This window comes from Pogoniulus pusillus, chromosome 27 (genome assembly GCF_015220805.1).
Source record: "Pogoniulus pusillus isolate bPogPus1 chromosome 27, bPogPus1.pri, whole genome shotgun sequence".
NCBI lineage: Eukaryota > Metazoa > Chordata > Aves > Piciformes > Lybiidae > Pogoniulus > Pogoniulus pusillus.
The window spans coordinates 11,711,770-11,733,498 of record NC_087290.1 but is presented as its reverse complement, the minus strand read 5'-3'; the positions used below and the strand labels follow the sequence as shown (position 1 = coordinate 11,733,498).

The 21,729-nt window shown below is 44.1% G+C and overlaps 1 protein-coding gene across 15 annotated transcripts in view; it reads left to right on the top strand.

The window, feature by feature from the left end:
- The window catches only part of BCAS3 (BCAS3 microtubule associated cell migration factor), a 413,259-nt gene that overhangs the window by 178,979 nt on the left and 212,551 nt on the right, over positions 1 to 21,729 (top strand). For 11 of the 15 annotated variants that reach the window (XM_064166577.1, XM_064166584.1, XM_064166578.1 and 8 more), the window contains one exon: positions 1,147 to 1,244. In XM_064166577.1, the coding sequence (XP_064022647.1) occupies positions 1,147 to 1,244 (98 nt within the window). Of the gene's footprint in view, positions 1 to 1,146; positions 1,245 to 2,753; positions 2,847 to 4,965; positions 5,203 to 19,718; positions 19,789 to 20,741; positions 20,917 to 21,729 lie in introns of those variants that run through there. The other 4 variants (XM_064166586.1, XM_064166591.1, XM_064166583.1 and 1 more) reach the window with 4 other exon arrangements.

The window sequence follows — 21,729 nt, the reverse complement described above, 5'->3', positions numbered from 1 at the left end:
TGGAACAGGGGGCTGGGGTGTACCTAGAGATGGGAGAGGAAGGAGGGTGGAAGTAAAGGTGGGTTTATATTTACTGATAGCTGTGATTTCGTAGAAGTGCTTTATGCACCATGTATTTCTGTGTCCTATTCAGTAGCTCTCAAGATGTAATGAGTTTGCATGTGATCTGAGGTCCAAAGTTCTGTGCCATGAACTAGGGTTGTTTGGGACTGTGTCTGAAACTCTTCAGAGTCAAGCAAGAGAGATGGATGATATGATTAATCCTATCAAAACTGGGCAGATCATCCTTGGACTGAAAATCCCTGGGTTTGGAATGTGTGATTCTGCCCATGAGTAAGCATGTAGCTGTCACATAGAGGGTCTTTTTAAGTGGGTATAGATATATGCTTCAAAAGAAGCAAACAATTGCATATGTGTTTGCTCTCCTAAACTGGCAAAGAAAATACTGCTGTTCAGGAGAGCAATAGAGGTTTTTTAATCTGGTTGAGTAGGGTGAGCATTTTCCTTTGAAACTTTGTGGGGCATATTTTGGGGATAGTCCCTTTGTGCAGAGCCTCAATCTGTCTCTGGATTGGGTTATCCAAACCATAGAACCATAGAATGGTTTAGGTTGGAAGTGACCTCAAAGATCATCTAGTTCCAACCTCCCACCCTAGGCAGGGACAACTCCCACTAGAACAGGTCACTCAAGGCTTCATCCAACCTGGCCTTGAACATCCCTGGGCAACCTGTGCCAGAGTCTCACCACCCTCACTGTAAACAACTTCTTCCTAATGTCCAGTTTAAATCTCCCCTCTGCCGGTTTAAACCCATTACTCCTTGTCCTGTCATTACAAGACCTTGTAAACAGTCCCTCCCCAGCCTTCCTGTAGGCCCCCTTAAGATTCTGGAAGATCACTCCAAGGTCTCCTGGAAGCTTTCACTTCGTCCAGGCTGAAGAGCCCCAAGTCTCATAGCCTGTCCTCATGGGAGAGGTGCTCCAGCCCTCTGAGCATCTTGGATCTTTTGCTTCCACAGACGAAGGAAAACAGATTTTCGTCAGCTGGGCTGAGTTACTTAAGTGTGCAAGTGATGGAGGTTTGTGATTAAACTGCAGCCCTCCTAGGCAATGACTTGGACTCAGGTGGTAACTCTTAACTTGTTTAGGATCCAGCCAGTTCGTTCAGAACCCGTGAGCATGCCAGGCTCTTCACGGCCAGTTTCTGATCGCAGAGGGGTTTCAACAGTGATCGATGCTACCTCAGGTAGGAACATGCTGATTTTGTGTTCTATTTGATATTGGTGGCATTCCTCAGCCTTGGTTTGTTATTTTGGTCTGGTTCCATGTTTGCTAACCATTGCCATGATTTTCAGCCGTCCAGTAGGGTAAGTGCTGACTTACACAAATACTGAAACTACCACAATGTTGTGGGGGGGAGTGGTGGTGTTTATATTTATTTTCCTCTTGCCACTCAAATCTGAAGTCACAGCATTGTGGTGAGATACAAGCACAATACTTACACAAAGTTTAACACCTGCTAAAACCTGCCTAAACTGAGAAGCAGAACGTTTTTGAGTACTAACCTTGAAATGCTTTTATTAATGAATGCCTAAACAGCAGATTATTGCAGTTCCATCTCCTTTATAAAAGCTCTTTCCTTGAAAAGTAATCATGAATGTAGCTGATGTCTGTGAACAGGCCAAACAGGGTAGTTGATCTCATGTTTGTGTAATAGGCACAGTTTCACTGCTCTGCTCTAAAGGAGTGTGCACATTTAATACTACAGTGATTTTCTTCATCTCAGTGTAATAAGATATATACTATAAAGTTTTCTCCCTTCTTTTTCTCACTGCTGGGGTGTAGTCTGTATAAAGAAAGAAGGACAGCAGAGCTTTATGTTGTAGTACAGCTGTAGAGTGTCTGAGGGTCCACACAGCAGGATTTTGTCAAATAAAATCTCTCACAAGTAGAATTATTAAACACGCAGCATTAGTCAAACAGTCAAGTCCGAGAGGATTTTAATCTGTGGTGATTTGAAAATCCCTGGGGACTGCTGATTGGATTGAGGTTAAACTGTAAAAGGAGACTGTAATACATACAGAACCTGATTTCTGGAGAACTTGCTTTAAAGAGAGTTAAAATAAAAGCTCCTGTGCCAGACTTTGTGTGCTATTGATACAAATTCAGAGTCCAAGCTATTGCATTGTTTGCCAAATTAATTTATTTGGGTGCTCCAGGATATTTCTTAGATGTGTTTATAACAGAGTTCAATGATAACTGTGTTTACTTTGGATCTTGAGAATTGTCATTATACGTTCCATTTTCAAATATTTGATACTTGTTGGATTAATTCACCTTTTGAGCTTAGACAGACATCTGAAGCTAGTTCTTTAAAGTAGGTTAGTAGGTTTTAGTTGTGTTACTGTGTGACAAAGTAATTTTGAAAACAACTGTTTGATGCAGAAGAAAATTGCCTCAGTTGTGATTTTTGGGACTAGCTCATCTGTGCCTGTTACCTCCTAAGAGCTTGAATCACAGCTGTGCTTCTGCCTGTGTATCTGGCATTTCAGATTCAGAGTGATTAATGTCAGAGCTGCTCTTCACTATCAACGTGACCATGCCAGCTGATAGAGATAAGAGATATCTGGGTTAGCAGAGTAGGGTTTTCTTTCCCTCTTCTGCCATTCCCTGTAACAGGAATGTGTAAGAACTCCAAAATCTAACCATTCTGTAACCGTCATACATCCTGAAACTGTTACTCTGTCCACAACAGAAACAACAAACCATGCAGGACTGTAGCTCTTCTATGCTAACAAGCCCTTGTGAGGTGTGGATGGGACCTTGATATGAAGTGGCTGAGGTGAATGCAATGAAGCTCTGTGGGTAATGCCTTTAACATGTGTGTCCATATTAAAATTGCCAAACTCAATTGTTAGGACACTGAAAATATATTTACTGTACAGCAGTGACTCAGTTTTGTTGTAACACCTCGTAACTTTCTTCTAAACAATAGACGGATTTTGTTAGGGCCATGCTGATAGCAGCATTTTATTTGACTTCCCTGCCAGACAGCTTGGGTTTGGGTTGACTTTTGATTCAGGGCCTTTACCATCTATTTGCAGTTGTCATGTTGCCTGGTGTTTGTCCTCCCCCAGGCAGAAATTACTGGTCCAAATTCAGGGTGGATATGCCATGTGTGCTGGTACAGGGATATGACTTCTGCTGTGGAGCAATGAGACACAAGTTAAAAGCACTCCCTGTTGTTCGAGAGCCTGTGCTGGTGTTGTAGCAGAGCCCAGCAAAAGGAAGAGAACTTTCCACTGATTTACTTCTCTTCCACCTTTGAGGTGTGCAGCTCAGCTCTGAACCTGAAGGTTTTATTTTCAATGCTGTTGGTATACACCATTGCATTTTTTGTGTTGCAGTCCACTACTGTAAGCATTCTCATTTCCTGCTCTTAGCAAGGTCTGCCCTCAATGACTTCCATTCTTGATGGAAAACAAATTTATGGGAAAATAAGTTTTTAGGTTTGAAGGATTTTTAAGTAGGTCATAAATTTTTACTGCGTGAGCTGAACCAGGAAGTGATTCTTCAGTTATGACCTGTGTAGTCGAGCCTGTTGCACTTTATGAAGATGCTTATCCGGCTGTTTGATTGCCTGTTGCTTGGAGATGGAACCGGCCTGGCGCCTCTGCTTATCTCACTCCATCACTTGCTCTTCCTAGCAAAAGATTTCAAGTACATGTTTATCATCTTCCATTTGTCTTCTGCCATTCTTGATAACTTCCTTCCTTCTCACCCGCCCAACCTTGGTGACAGCTCTGTTGTGGTTAATAAGAAGTGTAATTTTATTTTTTAATGGTGATTTCCCCATTTGTCTCTAGCACAGCACAGTTTTACAGTGTTCTCTCCTGAGATTGTTTACACCAATCTTTGTTGCAAAAGCACAAAAATCTTAATGCTGGTACAGTGAAAATTTGCAGTGGTGTTTGCAAGGTGGATAACTAGAGATCAGTTAACAGAATGGTTTGGCTTGGAGAGGTCCTTCGAAATCATCAAGTTCTTACTCCCCTGCCATGATCAGGGACACTTTCCACTAGCCCAGGTTCCTCAAGGTTTCATCCAGGCTGGCCTTGAACACCTCCAGAGGGGGGCATCCATGACCTCCCTGAGCAACCTGTTCCAGTGTCTCACGACCCTCACTACAAAGAATTTCTTCTTCATCTCCAGTCTAAATCTGCCCTCCTTCAAGCTTCAGTCCATTCCCTCTCATCCTATATTTTTTTAAGTATTAAAAATAGGTGTTAAGATATGTTTGTGTGGTTACCTCAACTTGGCTGAGAGGATTTTGCAGCAGTCCCTGTTCACAGTAGCCCAGCTCACACAGCTGCCTTGAGTGTGAGAGCAAGCCTTGTCCATAAACTGTAAGAAATGCACTGAAGGGCTCAGGTACTCGAGTATGCTCAGTCCTAGCTGCTGGTGCAATCCTGCTGAGCTGTGTGTGTTTATGAGAAGCCTCATACAAAGAGGGTTTTGACACGTATCCATCAGTCAAGTAATGATTTTGTTGTGCTGTCAGCAGAGAAGCAAAGTGTTGACAAAGAAGTTGTCTGATCTCTGGCTCGCATCAGCCTTTTCCTTTCCTCCTCCTCGGAGATCTCTGTTTTCTTGCTCGTTTAGGACAAATACAAAAATGACAATGGGAAGGATTTTAATGATTAAGGTTAAATGATGGAAGAAAAAGATCCTGAGCATTTCCCCACACACACCTTTGATTGTGTGGGGTGAGGGGAGCCTTTATGTTCTATCCGGAATGTGGCATGAGCTGTGCTGCTTCAGAATGCAGGCATCATTTTTTAATGAAGATTGTTTATTGGTGTTGTATGAAACTCTGACAATACAAAGCTCTCTTCTGGCTGCTTCAATCAATGCCCACTCAAAACTGGCTGGTAATTTAGTACTTCTCTTTCTTTTGTGTGTGGCAGGCTGGTTGTGGACAGATAGCTTGTTGCCTGCAGAGGGTTTAATGAACAGAAGAATTGATGTGGGGTTTGTGGAGGAGGGAGGTCGCCTCCCCTCCTTCCCTCTCTTCCCTCTGCCTGTGAAGGATCTTTCATTGTTCATCACCACACCTGTGAGATAGGGACCAGGGGACAAATTTTTACTGTCCAGCCATGCTCTCACTTGGAATTTAATAAACACTTCTGCTGTCACACCTTAAACCATCTGAGCTCTCTTCTGTTGTATGCACCATCAAATATTTATTCCCAAATGCTGTATACCAGAAAGTGCTGCCTTGGAGTAGCGGAGATCAGTTATTCAGGGAGTAAAGATGTGTGAATGCAGCTGGCAGATGAAGTCACCAACATTATGAATTCCCAGGCTGTCCTTACTGCCACGGGCAATAGCTGACAGGCCTGAGCAGTGGTTGGTTTCCTGTTACGGGCGCTGGTAGGACCTGGGGAGCCCTGGCGTCACGGATACTTGAGCTGCCCTGCTTGAGTGGAGCCGGCCAGCGCTGGAGGGTCCTTGTTGCAGAGAGATGTAATCAATATGGTCTGCAGTCCTTGACCTGAACCTGTAATTACCTGAATGGTATAAAGGTAGTTTGTTGTTGCGGGTAGAGATTGCACTCAGATCTTCCGAGTATAATGCTGAGCTTTGAAGCCAAGAAAGAGATTTGGCCCTTGGGTTGTTCTTCACAGCAACTGAGAGGTTTTAATAATGGTCATAGAACAAGCTGCTCTTAGAGGGCATCACCTGTTTGGTAACGGCAAAACCACATACCCAGCAGGGGTTGCTTTGTATTTCTACCTTCTGTCAGCTTAAATTTAAATGAGTTCAAGTTAGGATTCTTTCCTGGAATAAATTCTGAGCTGATTCTGTTCATATCATATCTATATAAAATGTTTTTAATTTCATGATGTGTTGTTGCTAGAACGGGGATAAGAGTGTGGAATATACTCAGGGTTTTGTTTTGGTTTGGTTTTGTCAGTGCACTAACAGACATTTGAATGTGCTCATGCTTACTCCATCCTTTTCCTGTGTCTGGCCAAGTGTGTGTGTGTGTGAGCTGCATAATGCACTGTTCTCATACTCAGAATTTTTTCAACTTGATTTATTTCGTCTAATTTGGGAAAATGTTATCTGATGATTTTTGAAGAGAGCCTAAAGACAGAACTGACTTCAACAGGCTGCAAGATGCCATAGCAGTATACATGATTACATCTAGAAACAGCTATGCCCTATAGACTGTGGAGATGCAAAGAGAAATTAAAATGACCTGACACTACTGGCTGGGCACTTGCTGCTGGATCGTTGCCTGGCTTGGGAAAAGACTCAGCTGCAGGGGTACATGGAGTAGCATTAATGTCTCAAAACACTGGTGGGTGTTTTCTCTAGGCAGGAGAAGTGTACTGGAGAAGAAGGGCTTGGGAGCAGTGACTGAAAGGCAGCAGAATCATTACAGAGTCATTTACTTCTACCTCCCTGTGATGGTTGTGGCTGGGTTAGTCTGTCAGATCTTTAGATGGGAACTCTGCACAGCATGGCACAGTGATGTGGGGTGGCAGCAGTTGTTACTCACCACCCCACTTCCTGTTTGGTTTAGCTGAGGAGGGTTCTAACTGAAAAAAAAATCATCTCTCCTAAGGTGGTTGTGCTTTAACACAAGTGTCCATCAGCTAAACCAAAATGGTGCTACATGGAAGGTGGCTTCAGAGATGCAGGTGAAAATCAAAGATGCGCTATTTCTAGACACTGCTGTCTTAGGCTGAATTTAGCTTTAAGCAACTTACGTTGTTCAAGGTGCTTAATCCTCCACATTCATCTTGCTGATGTGGTTTCTTGTGGTTCACTAGGGACTTTGGCAAACAAGGAACCCAGGAACTCAGCAATTTCCATGTTGGTGTCATTGCTGGGTGAAAACATACCTGTAACTTCAGCAACATCAGAACCAAGTACAAGGCAGTGTGGGGAGCTTTTTCTCCATATGTGAAGATAAGTTGCAGGGAGGCCTGCAGGGGCCACAGTAATGGTCACTGGTGCAGTCCTGCTGCTCCAAGACAGTTGTTCTCATGTCACAGAACCCGCCTGACGCGTGTTCCAGTGGTCCATTAATGCAGACAGTGGAGTGTCTTACTGCTCAAGTGTTACACACCAACTTTCAGCTGGGGAAACCACCTTCAGTTCACATAATGGTTTGTCAGCTGGAAACCAGCAGTGTGCTAGAGCATGACTTGCTGCAAGCCTATAAACACCTTCTGTTGCTTTATGGGGGATAAACCCCCAAAGTGCACAATAAGTGTTTTGTGCATCAGTAATTAACACAGATTTGTTGTGAATATAAGATTGGTTTATGTACCCCTTAACTGTCTTTCATTAACAGTTGTTACTGTTCTGCGGAGGTAGCTTTAAAGCTCTGAATAAGTGGAAAGTGTTGATTCTAATCATATCTGACACCACAATCTTCTATGGAGCAACACATGAGCTGAGATTCCCGATGGGCTCCTGTAGGATACAATATTTATTATAGCTTGAGATCTGAGAGCTCCTAGCTACTGTTCAGCTTACAAGAGATCCAGAAGCCTCAGTGTCTGGACTTGTGTTTTTAGAGACTGCACAGAAATAACACCCTGGGCAGGAGCTGCAAAGAGGCTTCCTCACTGACATTTCTGCTCTTTTTAGATAGTGCTTAAAGGAATCATTTTACAAACCTCGATATTTTCCTGAGTGATTATATTCAGAGCTCATCTTTAATCTGGACTCTTTGAAATGGTCTCAAAATGACATTAGATGTGCAAGTTAAGAGTGTCTGAACATCCATCTGAAGATGAATTTTAGAGTCTGTATTGTCTTGAGGAAAGCTTTCATTTAGAATCAGTTTTCCACTTTATAAGAGAGACATTCTTGTTTAATGACTCCACTGAGTGGGGACTTCAAAGTCTTCGCTCACCCTTTGCTGTCTTTCCTTTGAAAAACCTCTAAATATGCTTCATTATTTCTTGTTTCAAGTGGATCTCCTCTACTTTGGACTGTTGTAGTCTCTGTCAGATGCTGGGTTTTAATCATCAGAATCACTTGTTGGTCCTCTTGAGATTCCCCTGACTCATCCTCCCCCGCTTTCAGGAATTGTTCCAGAACTTCAGCTCTTTTCTTCAGGGCTCTGTGGACTTTTCCTTTTGTCTATCAGCTTCCTCCTGCCTGTAAGATACCCGCAGATGCTTGATGTCCGTGTGCCTAGAGCACAGCAACTACCTGAATACTGAAGGTTGTGGTGACCTCTTCAGAGCAATTCAATCTGCAGGTGTAAAACTGGGCCTGATCAGTCTCCAGGAGCGGTTTTGGGGTTGGATTTTTCATGGACAGTTGGAAGTGGCAGGGCAGCTGATGAGGAAGTTCTCCTAGTTTGAGCAAATCCTGATTTATTTTGTTCTTCTCTTCATTAAATGGCATAACTTGCCTTTCAGAAGAAGCAGGGTGCCTTGTTTGTGGTTTTTTGGGGCTCTTCCAAGTAATGAGGTGATAGTGCTGCATTTTAGGTCAGAACACTGCACAGAAAGGAAGGAGAAATGGAGAGTTACTGTACAACCATTGAGCTCTCAGCTGTGCCAGTTGGCCACCATCCTTATACTAGAAATTACTTCTAATATGTCACTGATTTCCTTCTCACTTGCATTTCCTCATGCTACAGACAACACTGCTTTCTGGATGGAACTTTACTCTGGAATAATGTCATTTCCTTCTCACTTGCATTTCCTCATGCTACAGATGACATATTGTTTTCTGGATGGTACTTTACTCTGGAATAATGTCATTCTTGGACACTTAGCATTTCCAGAGCCACAAAAACTTGTTCTTTAAAGATCACCACAGGTTTAGTGTCTGATTTCAAAGTTCACAGGATGTTAGGGGCTGGAAGAGACTCAAAAAAGACCATTGACTCGAACTCCCCTGACAGAGCAGGACCATACAATCTCGCTCAGATCACTCAGGAACACATCCAGACAGGCCTTGAAAGTGTCCAGAGAAGGAGACTCCACAACCTCTCTGAGGAGCCTTTGCCAGTGCTCTGTGACCCTTACAGTAAAGAAGTTCCCCCTTGTGTTGAGGCGGAACCTCCTGTGCTGCAGTTTCCATCCGTTGCTCCTTGTCCTGTCACAGGGAACAAGTGAGAAGAGTTCATCTGGTTCAGCCCTGCTTGTGGTGGAAAGACTCCCCATGAACCTTACCTGGATCTATATTGAAATAGCTTGAAACAAGCTCATCAGTCTTCATGTGGTTTGGGTGTTTTTTAGTGTAATGTCAGCATAAACTCCAATTTTTACCATTGTTAATCCCAAAGCAGCAAGTTTTAGCTGTTGTTCATTAGGGTATAATAGGAATGAGCCAGCAGAAGGGTGAGTTTAGCTGTATACCATATAAAACCAAGCTCTGGGGCATGATAAACTAGCCAGGCATTTGGTCTGCTTTAAGGTGGACTTTAATACTCTGAGGGTGTAATAATCACAGCCTCTTCACCCTGTCTTCTCTTTGCTGAGGTAAAGGATGTTCTCTGCTAGAAGTTAACATTTATATCAGAGGCCTGGAGCACCTCTCCTGTGAGGACAGACTGAGAGAGTTGGGGCTGTTCATTCTGGAGAGGAGAAGGCTCTGAGGTGACCTTATTGTGGCCTTTCATTTTCTTCAGGGGGCCTACAAGAAAGCTGGGGAAGGACTTTTTAGGCTGTCAGGTGGTGATAGAATTAGGGGGAATGGAACAATGCTAGTAGAAATGGGTAGATTCAGACTGGATGTTAGGAGGAAGTTCTTCAGCATGAGGGTGGTGAGAGCCTGGAACAGGTTACCCAGGGAGGTGGTGGAAGCCTCATCCCTGGAGGTGTTTAAGGCCAGGCTGGATGAGGCTTTACACAGCCTGATCTAGCGTGAGGTTTCCCTGCCTTTGGCAGGGGGGTTGGATGGGGATGATCCTTGTGGTCCCTTCCAACCCTGACTGATTCTATGATCTGAGTTGAAATACAGTCTTTTGGTGCTTACTTGTATAGATTTTATTGCCTCAATGACTTTCGGGGTAAAAAGCCAAACAGCAAACCAGAAACCAACCAAACAGATGGAAAATATTTAGCTTTTCTTAATTATCCAATCCTGGGAAAGAGTCATCAGCTTGCAGTTGTCTTGGCTCCTTGGACTCCATCCCTGGCCTGATCCCAGTCAGTTTTTTATAGCACTTTATCTACTGCTTGCATAGCTTTTACCTTTCACTCCTTTATTGCAAATGAAGCTGAACTGGGTGCTAGTTAGTGCCCTAGTTATGGGTGGAGTGCTACAAAGAGCCATAGTTGGTGTCAGCAAGCAGCTGCTGCAGGGAGAAGCCAATGTATGGGGTGGAAGGAGCTGTTGTTTGTCACCATCCTGCTGCTCTTCAGTCAGATTCTGTGTGATAATGTCACTGGCAGTGCCTCCAGCTGTGGGGGCTGTGCAAATAGGACATCTTAGTCTTGACCGCTGCTGGGGAGAACCTGCCTTGGGCTCACCTCCTTCCAGAATGAATCCAGAGGGAGCTTGGAAAGCCAAGTGCTTCATCCATAAACCTGGTGCTGTTCCCCTTGTAAAGGTGAAAACAAGCAGGTCACAGTCAGTAAATGACAGAAAACAGGCTTGGGATTATTCACATCATTAGCACAGGATTTCTGCAGATAAGACAAGTGGTGTATGAGCCTCCATTGCCCTGAGGCTGCCTTTGCTTTACTGCATGAGGCATGGTCCTTGAAAATGGAGCAAGAACAGGGAAAAGGCAAAGGTGGTAATGCAGCTAACATATGGTTCATGCTGGAGTTTGGCCACAGATGTAAGGCATCCAAGTGAATTCCTGGGGCCTTCCTATACTATCCCAAAACCAACACGAAAGCCTTTCCAAATCTATTTTATAAGCTCTGTGATTGTAATAGTCCTATCAAAAATCCCATGTCCCCAGGTCAGGTGGGGTGCAGGCCCTCCTCTTCTGAATCCCCAGGCTTGCCAAGTCTGTTCTGCCTAATATTTGCCTCCAGCAACAGTGGGCATCCATTTGTGCCTCCTGTGCCGGGTGTGCAGTACCTATGGGGGCGTCCAGCACAGCTGCTTTCCCTTGAGCTCACAGCTGCTCCGAGAGGGACCCACACGCGCTCGCTTGGCTGGGCTCTTGTCCCAGACGCAGCTGGCCCTGGCTCGGTACAACCCACCTGTGTTTCTGGGGAATACATAGAGCTTGCTAGGCTTTGGCAGAGAGGCTGAATGCTTGCTCCTGAGTGTCTGGTTGGGTTTCAGTGTTAGTTTTGGTAACTGATTGTGTCATTGTCTCTTGTATTGTTTTCCCTTTGCTCCAAGCACAGGAACTAGAAACTGCAATACTTGCCCTCTTCTAATGTTAGGACCCTACAAGAAGCCCTGACTATGCCACTCCAGGGAAGGAAGCCTCTAGAAAGGTAGCATATACCTATTTTTGCCTTGGTATGAGCCACTAGTGTTGCAAGGATATTAGTAGCTCTTTGCTAGCAGTACAGTTTTCATTAACTGAAGAAGCAGCTCTTCAGATTTTCATCTGTGGTGTTGACAGCATGAGCGCTGGGTGGATCTCTGTGTGCCATCCTGGCTCACCGTCATTTACAGTACCTTTTCAATGCAAGAATAACACTCTCTGAACTTCAGAGACCTTAAGGCTACATTTTAAGTCCTGTGTCCAGTTCTGGGCCCCTCAATTCAAGAGAGATGTTGAGCTACTGAAATGTGTCCAGAGAAGGGTGACAAAGCTGGTGAAGGGCCTGGAGCACAGCCCTGTGAGGAGAGGCTGAGGGAACTGGGGGTGTTTAGCCTGGAAAAGAGGAGGGTCAGGGTGACCTCATTGCTGGCTACAGCTACCTGAAAGGAAGCTGTAGCCAGGTGGGGTTGGTCTCTTTTCCCAGACAACCAGTAACAGAACAAGGGGACACAGACTCAAGTTGTGCCAGGGGAGGTCTAGGCTGGGTTTTAGCAGGAAGTTGTTGCCAGAGAGAGTGATTGGCATTGGAATGGGCTGCCCAGGGAGGTGGTGGAGTCACCATCCCTGGAGGTGTTCAAGTGAAAGCCTGGATGAGGCACTTAGTGCCATGATCTAGTTGATTGTGTAGGGCTGTGTGCTAGGTTGGACTGGGTGATCTTGGAGGTCTCTTTCAACCTGGTTGATTCTACTATTGTATGATTTTAGTATCTGAGGGAGACCTACAGGAAGGTCTGGGGGAGGAACTGCATAGAAGGGCTTGTGGTGGTAGAACAAGGGGCAATGGACTGCACTTGGAGCAGAGGAGATTTAGATTAGACATCAGGAGGAAGTTCTTCACAATGAAGGCAGTGGAATACTGGAACAGGTTGCCCACAGATGTAGTTGAGGCCCCATCCCTAGAGACATTCAATATCAGGCTTAGTGCGGCCCTGGGCAGCCTGATCTAGTTTGAGGTGTCCCTGCTAACTGCAGAGGTGTTGGACAAGATGACCTCTGAAGGTTTCCTTACAACCAATGCAACCTGTGAATCTGTGGATGCCAGATATAATGACTGACCACAGCTCATCTCCAAGGTTGTGTTGCTAGTGTATTTTTTTAACAGGCAGAAAGCTGCCATTAAAGAATTTGGAGACAGAAAGAAATACTTTCATGTTGCTATTTTTTTACTTTGACGTTTTCCTATTTTAAGCTTTTAAAACCAAAACAAAACAGCAGCAGACAGAATACAGTGAAATGCTTACATGGAAGTGCATTTTTACCACTGAAGTTAGATAAAAAATTCACTATATCATAAGTGAACCATTTCCCCCTTGATTTGTGTCCAGAATATGGGGGGGGAAGGAGTCTTGCAGATGTGTTATGCATTTTACAAAAGAACATATGCATGCATTTAAATCATTTACATTTTGCCTTTGCTTTCTCTTATTTTTTAACCCATATTATAGTAAATGACAGCATGTTTGGGAAACTGAGGTTGAAAGCAAGGTTTAAACTTTCATGCACAGTAAGCTGAACTGCAAGCAGTGCTTCACTATTTTGTGATTGTTTCCAAGTTTTGCTGCCTTTTCCTTTCTCTCCAATGAAAGATGTGACTGAAACTTTGGGAATCTGGCTTGCAAAACCCACATTATTCTGCTGTTGTTTTGTGCTAGTCCTGCAGTGCCTGCAAAGAAAATCATCCTTACTGAAGCAGGTCCTGAGGAGAATGTGCAACCATGTGCTCTGAGATGCTCTGGATGCTCAGTGAGACTGTTAATTGTGAGGCAGTGTCAAATATTCCTCATGCTGTAAAGCCCTTTTTGATGGGGGATGAGGAGGGGAGGACAGAGGAGCACCAGCTCTACCTGTTGTAATACCTCATCGTGACTACATTTCAGCACTACCCTGCTGTATGTGAAATCAACACCTTTCAGCTCTTCACTTGCATAGCAGGTTGCTGGAAGAGAATCTGAACTGTGGGCCTGATGTTTTGTTTAATGCCATCAGCAGGCACCGCTTCCCCATCGCTCTGAGCGGACAAATAAAATCCAGCTTTATTGGCCTAGTTATAGCCTTTTAATAACACTTCAGTGAAAGATTGTGCATGCCATGAAGTGCTGAATGCGTGCTCTAAAGTGATGTAACGTGGCTAAAGTACAGTGATATGTCAGATGGGGAGCAGCCTCAGCACAGGTGAGGCTGTAGGCACACTCTGCCCTCTGTTTAGGAGGGGGCTGGGGAGCTGGGCTCTTGAGGGTGGCGGAAGAGCTGAAGAACCCTGCAGACATACCCAAACCGTGCTCAGCAGTGGGGTTTGCCACCTTCTCCATGTCCTGGCTGTGCCACCCATGGGTTCTGTCCTGAAGAGCTGGATGTGGAACGCTCCCACCAGAGTGGTGACAAGAGCACAGTGCTGAGATATGAGCTGGCTCTGCATGGAGCCAGCTACAGTTTATTAGCTTAGGCTTTGTGCCATGCAGAGGCAGATAAGCTGCATGCAGCTAGCAGCCAGCCCTCCATCAGGGCAGCTGAGCTTGGGCCCATTTTGGTGTGCTAACTTCATGAGACTTCTGGAGTTGTCAGTAAGAGCTCTGCACACGTAGAGGCCACAGGGTCTGTTTGTAAAAGTAGATTTGAAAGTCAGATATTTGCATGTGCCCCTTGGATTCAGAGCTCAAAGTACAGAGTAAATTTAACCTCACACAGCTTGTGGACATTTTTCCTCATCTTCACCTTCCAGATCCTCTGCAAGAGTTAAACCTGGAGTTCTTCATTTATTTTGCTAGTACAGGTTGACTTGTAATTGAGACTATCACGTGGAGGAGCTGTAACTTATTTGTACAGCCATCCTTCCATGTTTAAAACCAAGTCAAGAAACTAATGAGGTTACCAAAATATTGCTGATCCTGAAGCAAATACAGTTGGGGAACATATGCTTTGGTTTTACATTTCTGCCTCTAAAAGGTGACATGTCCTGTGTTTGTCATTTAATTTAACATTCTATATATTTTTAAACGGCTGTATGATTTGAAGTCTCCAGATGCTAGGCTTTGTACTAAATGAGGTTGACAGTTCAGTGATGTGGAAGGCCATTATCTCACCTTTGTGCTTCCAAACTATAGCCACTTGCCTTTGCCTGTTCATAATGCATTTGCTGCATTGGAGTGGAGGAATTTTTAACACCTATTGAAAGCATTAATTAGGTATGCCATACTGATGAGCACTTGAGGAGAAGGGGAGAGTAAGAACTGATGATGTGTTTCTCCTGTTGTTTGTGCTGGAGGGATTTGGTAAATGACTGATGAGCTCCCATGTGAAGTGCTGACTGGGATGTACAGAATGGTAGGGATTGGAAGGGGTCTCTAGAGATCGAGTCCAACCCCACTGTCAAGGCAGGTTCACCTAGAGAAGGTCAGGCAGGAATATGTCCAGGTGGGTTTGGAGTGTCTTCAAACATGGAGACTCCGCCACCTTGCTGGGCAGCCTGGTCCAATGCTCCACCACCTTCAAAGTAAAGCAGTTCTTCCTCACGCTTAGGTGGAACACTCTATGCTCAAGCTAGTGCCCATTCCTCTTGTCCTGTCACTGGACACCTGAAAAAAAACTGGCCCCGTCCTCCTGACACCCGCACTTCGAGTATTTGAGGGATCTGTTCTGGTCCTCAAGCAACCTCTTCTAGTGGGAGGTGTCCCTGCCTATGGTGGGAGGTTGGAAGTAGATGATCTTTGAGGTCCTTTCCAACCTAAGCCATTCTATGATTCTGTTCTACTTAGAAGACTTGAGATGATCCCACTTCAGACTGTTCTGGCAGGCTAGAAGGGCCAATGCCACCTCTGTGCTCCTACCCATGCCCTGTCCCTGTGTCTGTCTGAAACACAAGGCTAAGTGGGCAGGTTTCACATGCCATCTGCCCTTCAGCTGGCTGCTTTACTTCCCGCCATGACACATGGTTGGGCCTCGATAAACAGCTCTAAAAGGCTCTGTCACTGCCAACTGGTGCTATCTATAAACCAAATTTCAGACTTTTGTATCTTATTATCTCTGTCCTGAGTCAGCAGGTCTCCTATAGAATCATTTTTCTATAAACTTGGAAAATGGATAATCATTACTTGGCCTGTTAAAGTTCAGTAATAGAAGAATAAGTCATAAATATGTCACTCATGTCTTAAAAGCTAACCAGCTAGCAGCTCTCCCTCTTGTCTAATCTGGCCTCCAGTGCCTTTGATCACCATTTTCTCCTCTTTCTCAGCACCACAGTGAACTTCTTAGTTTTCCACATTTTCCTTTGCCGTCGTGACAGTGTTCTGCTGCAGATTACAGCTGTGCCTAGGCACCAGAAGGTTTATATGATTAGTCAGCATTTGGTTTCCATATATAGCAAAAGTACGTCTGGAGAAAATATTCTTATACATATTTCCAGGCAATAGGATCAAAGACCTCTCAAGGTTCTCAATTTTAATTTATCTCCTCTTGCTTGCTGTTTAAGGAACATCAAACAGAGTCCATGCTTGCAGGAGGGAAGCAGCAGCCTGTGCTCTCTAGCTCTAGGGGCACCAACCAGGCCAGCTTCAGATCCTGGCCATTCTTCCTCCACAGCACTGCTGAGCTGTGAACTTTGGTCTTTCTCTCTAGGTGTGACTTGATTCTACACTACATCCTGAAAGGAGATTGTAGCTAAGCAGGGGTTGGTCTCTGCTCCCAGGCACCCAGTGACAGAACAAGAGGACGTAGTCTCCAACTACACCAGGGCAGGTTTAGGCTGGAAGTTAGGAAGAAACTTCATGAAGTGATTGCCCATTGGAATGGGCTGCCTGGGGAGGTGATGGAGTCACCATTCCTGGAGGTGTTTAAAAGGAGGCTGGATGAGACACTTAGTGCCATAGTTTAGCTAATTAGAAGTGTTAGGTGGTAGTTTGGACTCAATGATCCTAGAGGTCTCTTCCAACCTAGTTAATTCTGTGCTTCTGTGACTTCTTTTCTTTTATCCTGTGACCTCTCCCATTCATAGAATGATAGAATTATTTGGGTTAAAAAAAATCCCTCTGAGATCATTGAATCCAACCATCAACCTAACCCCACAGTGGCCACTAAATCATGTGCCGTGGCCACAGGCTTCTTTAGCTCTTCCAGGGATGGTGACTGTATTTATGCCAGAGTTTCTTGCAGCTCCATTAGATCTTTTTTCCCCTGTATATTTCATTAGATTCTTACAATTTGTGAACTTTCCCAGTAGCTTGAAAGGGGCCTGCAAGAAAGCTGAGAATGGACTTCTTACAAGGACTCATAGTGATACAATGAGAGGGAAAATGGATTGAAGCTTGAGAAGGGCTGTTTAGACTGGAGATGAGGAAGAAATTCTTTGTAGTGAGGGTGGTGAGACACTGCAATTGGTTGCCCAGAGAGGTCATGGATGCCCCCTCCCTGTCCAAAGCCAGGTTGGATGAAACCTTGAGCAGCCTGGGCTACTGGAAGGTGTCCCTGCCCATAGCAGGAGATTGGAACTGGAGGATCTTGAAGGTCCCTTCCAACCCATTCTATGAATTCTATGAGCTTTTATGGGTTTTGCAGCATAAGCACCACTGGAGACAGCCCTAGGTAGTAAGTAGGAAGTAAATACTAGTGTAAGAATTTACTTACTAAGACAGTAGAATGCTTTAATTCCACAAATCCACATAATGTTAATAAAGAGTTTTCATATTTATTATCAATCTTGGCCTGGGTATCAAAATTAATATTGATTATTAATTTTGTATAATTTGTAACAGGCCACTCACCATGTTTGTCATCCTCTACAACTTCCCCAAAGGAGGCTGAAGCCAGCTGGGGGCTGGTCTCTTCTGACATGCAATTAGTGACAGAACAGGAGGAAACAGCCTCAAGTGGTGCCAGGGGAGGTTCAGGTTGGATATCAGGAACAATTTCTTCTCAGCAAGGGTTCTCAGGCACTGGCACAGGCTACCCAGGAAGGTGCTGGAGTCTACATCAGTGCAGAGTTTCAAAGCTGCCTGGATCTGGTGCTGAGGGCTGTGGTTTGGTGGCAGAGGCTCAGCAGCAGTGGCCGGGATGTGAGCTGTGGGTGAGGGGTTGAACTGGGTGATCTTAAAGGTCTCTTCCAACCTCAACGGTTCTGTGCTTCTGTGATCCACAGAGCATTTGCATAGGAGAAAAGTTTCTCAGCTCTTAGTAAGTATTGCAAGCCAAGATGTTTGAGTTCTTTTTGCATCACATTTTTAGAAAGGCCTTGGTTTTTTTTCTTTTTCCTCCTGCTGATAGAAGATCTGCACCAAAAAAAAAATTGGAAAAGAAAAATCTATAATGAGTTTGATTTCAGTCATCTACTCAACATTTCTAAGCTACTTGCCAAGTGATCCCAGGTGTGGGATTGCAGCAGGTAATTTCCTGCACGGTATTTGTGGGGATGATTTTCTGTGTTAGAAGATGATATCTGCTCACCTGGCCTCTCAGTGACAGAGAAATCCTTTGTTTATTCATTTAGTAGGCAGATTAACCCTAATGAATATGGCTTCCTGGAAATAGATACAGGGGACAATAGCAAAGGGAAGGAGTGGGAAGAAATGGGGCAAATTCCCTTCTCTTTCTTCACTTCTAAATAATGGTAGCTTTCAGAGCAGGGTGTTGTAAATCCAAAAGGAACGCCAGATATGTCAAGCAGAAAGCCTTGGGTTTTGCAAACAGAATCTTTCATGGTTGAAAGAGGTATTGAGGCTCTTCTAGTCTGTCCTGTTGAATCTGTGTGGGTGATTTGGCCAGTCAAAGTAGGATAAAGTGGACATCTGAGGTGCTTGCTCCACATGACTCTTCAAATCCTCACAGTTGGAAGGCTTCAGTGTGTGTTACTCCTCACTGAGTTTTGGATTATGGAGGGATTTTGTTGTTGTTCCTGTGATTTAGGCTCTCAAAATGTAACCTTCTTTTGGAAACATTGCAAAATTATTTAAGTTGGAAGGGACCTTTGAGATCATCCAGTTCCACCTTTCACCAGCCCAAGTTGCTCAGGACCTCACCCAGCCTGGCTTTAAACACCTCCAGGGAAGAAGCATCCACAACCTCCCTGGGCAGCCTGTTCCAGCGTCTCGCCACCCTCACTGTAAAGAATTTCTTCCTCATCTCCAGTCTAAATGTCCTGTGCTCAAGCTTTAATCCATTCCCTCTCATCCTATCATTACAAGCCCTTGTAAGAAGTCCTTCCCCAGCTATTCTGTCACCCCCTGCAGCTATTGGAAGGCTGCTCTAAGATCCAGAGCCTTCTCCAGGCTGAAGAATCCCAGATCTCACAGTCTGCCCCCACAGGGGAGATACTAAGCAATCAGAGAAAAGTTTAAGTTTAGTTTCAATGACTGCAATTATTAATTGTATTTCTCTTCATTTTGTGGAAGCAAGGCAGTGAAATAGTGTATGAGATTGTCCATCGTGTTTATGTTGTCCGAGCAGCAGCACTATAGATGAAGAAAACATTGCTACAGAGCTTAGGCTGCACATCTTGCTTGCTTCTGTTGTTCTCTTACCTTGAGTGACTCAAAGTTTCATGAAATCATTGCAACAGTGCCAGTTCTCATGTTGCTGTCGTGTGATGGCTGCAGGTGTTCTGCACAAGCTCAGTATGAGCTTTGTGAAAGGCTGCACCATTATCATTTTTCTTCAAACAAATGAGGCGTCATTTCTCAGAGGCTGTTGGCATGACACCAGGCTGTTGTTCGAAACACAACATAAGAATCTGCCTGGAAAAGCAGTGGAGGTGAATCTAAAGCTCCAAGAAGCCGAGGGGAAGCTGGTCATTGACTTCAGGGCTGTAAATCAAGCTGGCTGTGGTGTTCCATGCAGGCTGACTGCAGTATCGCTCAGCTTATGTTTGAACAGCATGAATAAATTAACTTGCCGAAGCTCAAAGAGGGAGTTCTGTCATGGTGAATTAAGTTGTGTGTATGTTAGTATTTATGTATTAATGCATACACACGTTAAATAGTATTTTAAATTAAGGGAGGCTGGTTTAGTTTGCTAGCTCAGATCACTGTTGTAAGCTACTAGTCCAAGTGTGGACGTGAGTACAATGAATGGTTTTGCTGCACTTGAGAGAGGAGCAATTTCTTGCATTTTTATGTGACTGGTACTTGAGATACATTATTCCCAAGACATGGATGTGTAGACACAGATGTGAAAATCTCTTAACTTCCAACCAAACTTTTCCAGATCTTATCACTATAATTTATTCTTTACTCTCTGTAGACTAGAAAAATGTCTTCTTTCGCATAGCTTTATACATTGGAGGGAAAGGAAAGTTCTCTTCTACCACATGGTAAGTGTTGAAGATAGGATACTGTTGGCTTTAGCCTGCTGACTTTTGTAGTTGCCTGTAAAAACTCTCGAGTTTCAGGAGGGGAGTGAAAAAACAGGATTTACCTTTCCACAAAGAATAAAAGTTTCCATTGTTTCTCAGCCATGTTGCTGAAAGCAGAAATGTGCAGGAACAGATAATTTTGGGGAGTATACATTTACACGCGGGGCTGCGTCTCTGTGCGTCGGGCAGCAGTAAATTACAAATGAATCTTTGCTTTGTATTGGGATTGTTTTAGCCTTCTTAAAGCTACTATTTATATAACCTTTAACCAAACAGAGAGTAGCCAGGGTGTTTTTGAGAGTGAGAATTGTTTTTCCGGCTGGTGTAACAACTTCATTCACGCCAGTGGCGCAGTGCAGCCCGTGCTCACGCTGGGCAGGAACTCACCACCTCAAGATGCTGACAGTCTGCCAGGAATTTGAGTGGGTTTTTTTGTTGTTTTCTTTTTTCCTTCGTGTGAGAGCTCAAAATAGATACACATCACATTAGGTGTCATTAAAATAGAGCTCGTGATAACCGAATAATAAATCCAGTGGTACCTAATTACTTTCAAAAGATGTTGACACAGTTGCAGGAGAAAAAGGTCGTGGATGGCCATTGGAAGCAGAGGAGCCTGTCTGTGTTAGCAGGCTTTGGGTTTGGGTCAGATTGGATTTTACTTTTTTTTTTTTTTCCATTTAGTGAAAACCAAAGGACAACAGTCATTATACGATTCTGTACTTTAAGTATTTTCATAATCCAACATAAATTGGCCCACCCAAGGATTATGTCTGTCTTACAAGGATGTGTTTATATAGTCATTGGGTGAAAGATTGCAGAAGTTGAACCGCTAGTTTTTGAAAGTCGAGCCAGACCAGGAAAAATCAGGATACAATTTGGCACTTATGGAGACTAAATGATTTCCTTTTTAGCTGCTGATTTCTACTGGGAAATGTATCCTTGGACTGAAAATTGCATCCGGAAAAATGTTTATGTAGTGTTTTTCAAATGACTGATTATTCCTCTAACCTTTAACACGCACTGTGTGTGATTTTCTTCCTTATTAACTCTTTCACAACCAAATGAATGATTTCTTTCACTGTAAATAAAACGAATTGTGCATTATTTCAATCCATGCAATGTTTTAATGCTGTAGTAACACAGGAAAAAAAAAAGACAAGGCAGAGATTTTGCTGAGTCTATGACACAGGGAAATCCAGCTCATCTCTTCTGTCAGGCTTTTCTGGAGGAAGAATTTCTTCCTGTGAGTGGCAGGTAAAGCACACTAACTTTTTTTATTCTGATTACTGCAGAGAAGGAACACAAACAAACGTTCTTATACCATTAGATGCAGTTTTCTACCAGCCAGGGGAGACTTCCCCAAGCCGTGTGTCTGAGGTACAGAGACCGTGCTGCCAACTACTGGCTGCTGAATACAGTGAATTAATTCATTGTAGACTTGGAGTTTGTTTGTCTGCAGGGAAATTGATTGGAGCAGCTAGAACAGAATAAGCAGTTTTAGAGCTATCCCACAGATGCATGTTCTGTCTGGAGTTAAAAACATTTCCAATGGTGTTGTTTTCACATCAAGACACTCCATAATTCACTGTAATCATGCTGATCAGTATCCTTGTGTAGGACATCTTCATGGAGTGTCTCTTTTTGGTGTCTCCCAGATGCAAGATGCAAGTTTGCATACAGGCTGTGGTACTCCCTGCCTGTGAGGGTTTTGGAGCAGGAGCTTAACCTTCCCCTTAGCTGAGCAAGGAAGCTGCAGGCGACCGTGTAAACATCACAGGGCAGGACTAAGCCACATGTCTTTAAAAGGCATTTGAAGTGATCCTACACGGAGTGGATCACAGGCTAACAAACAAGCAGGTCTGAAACCATGCTTTCCATTTTGGCAAAGCTGTCTGCAAA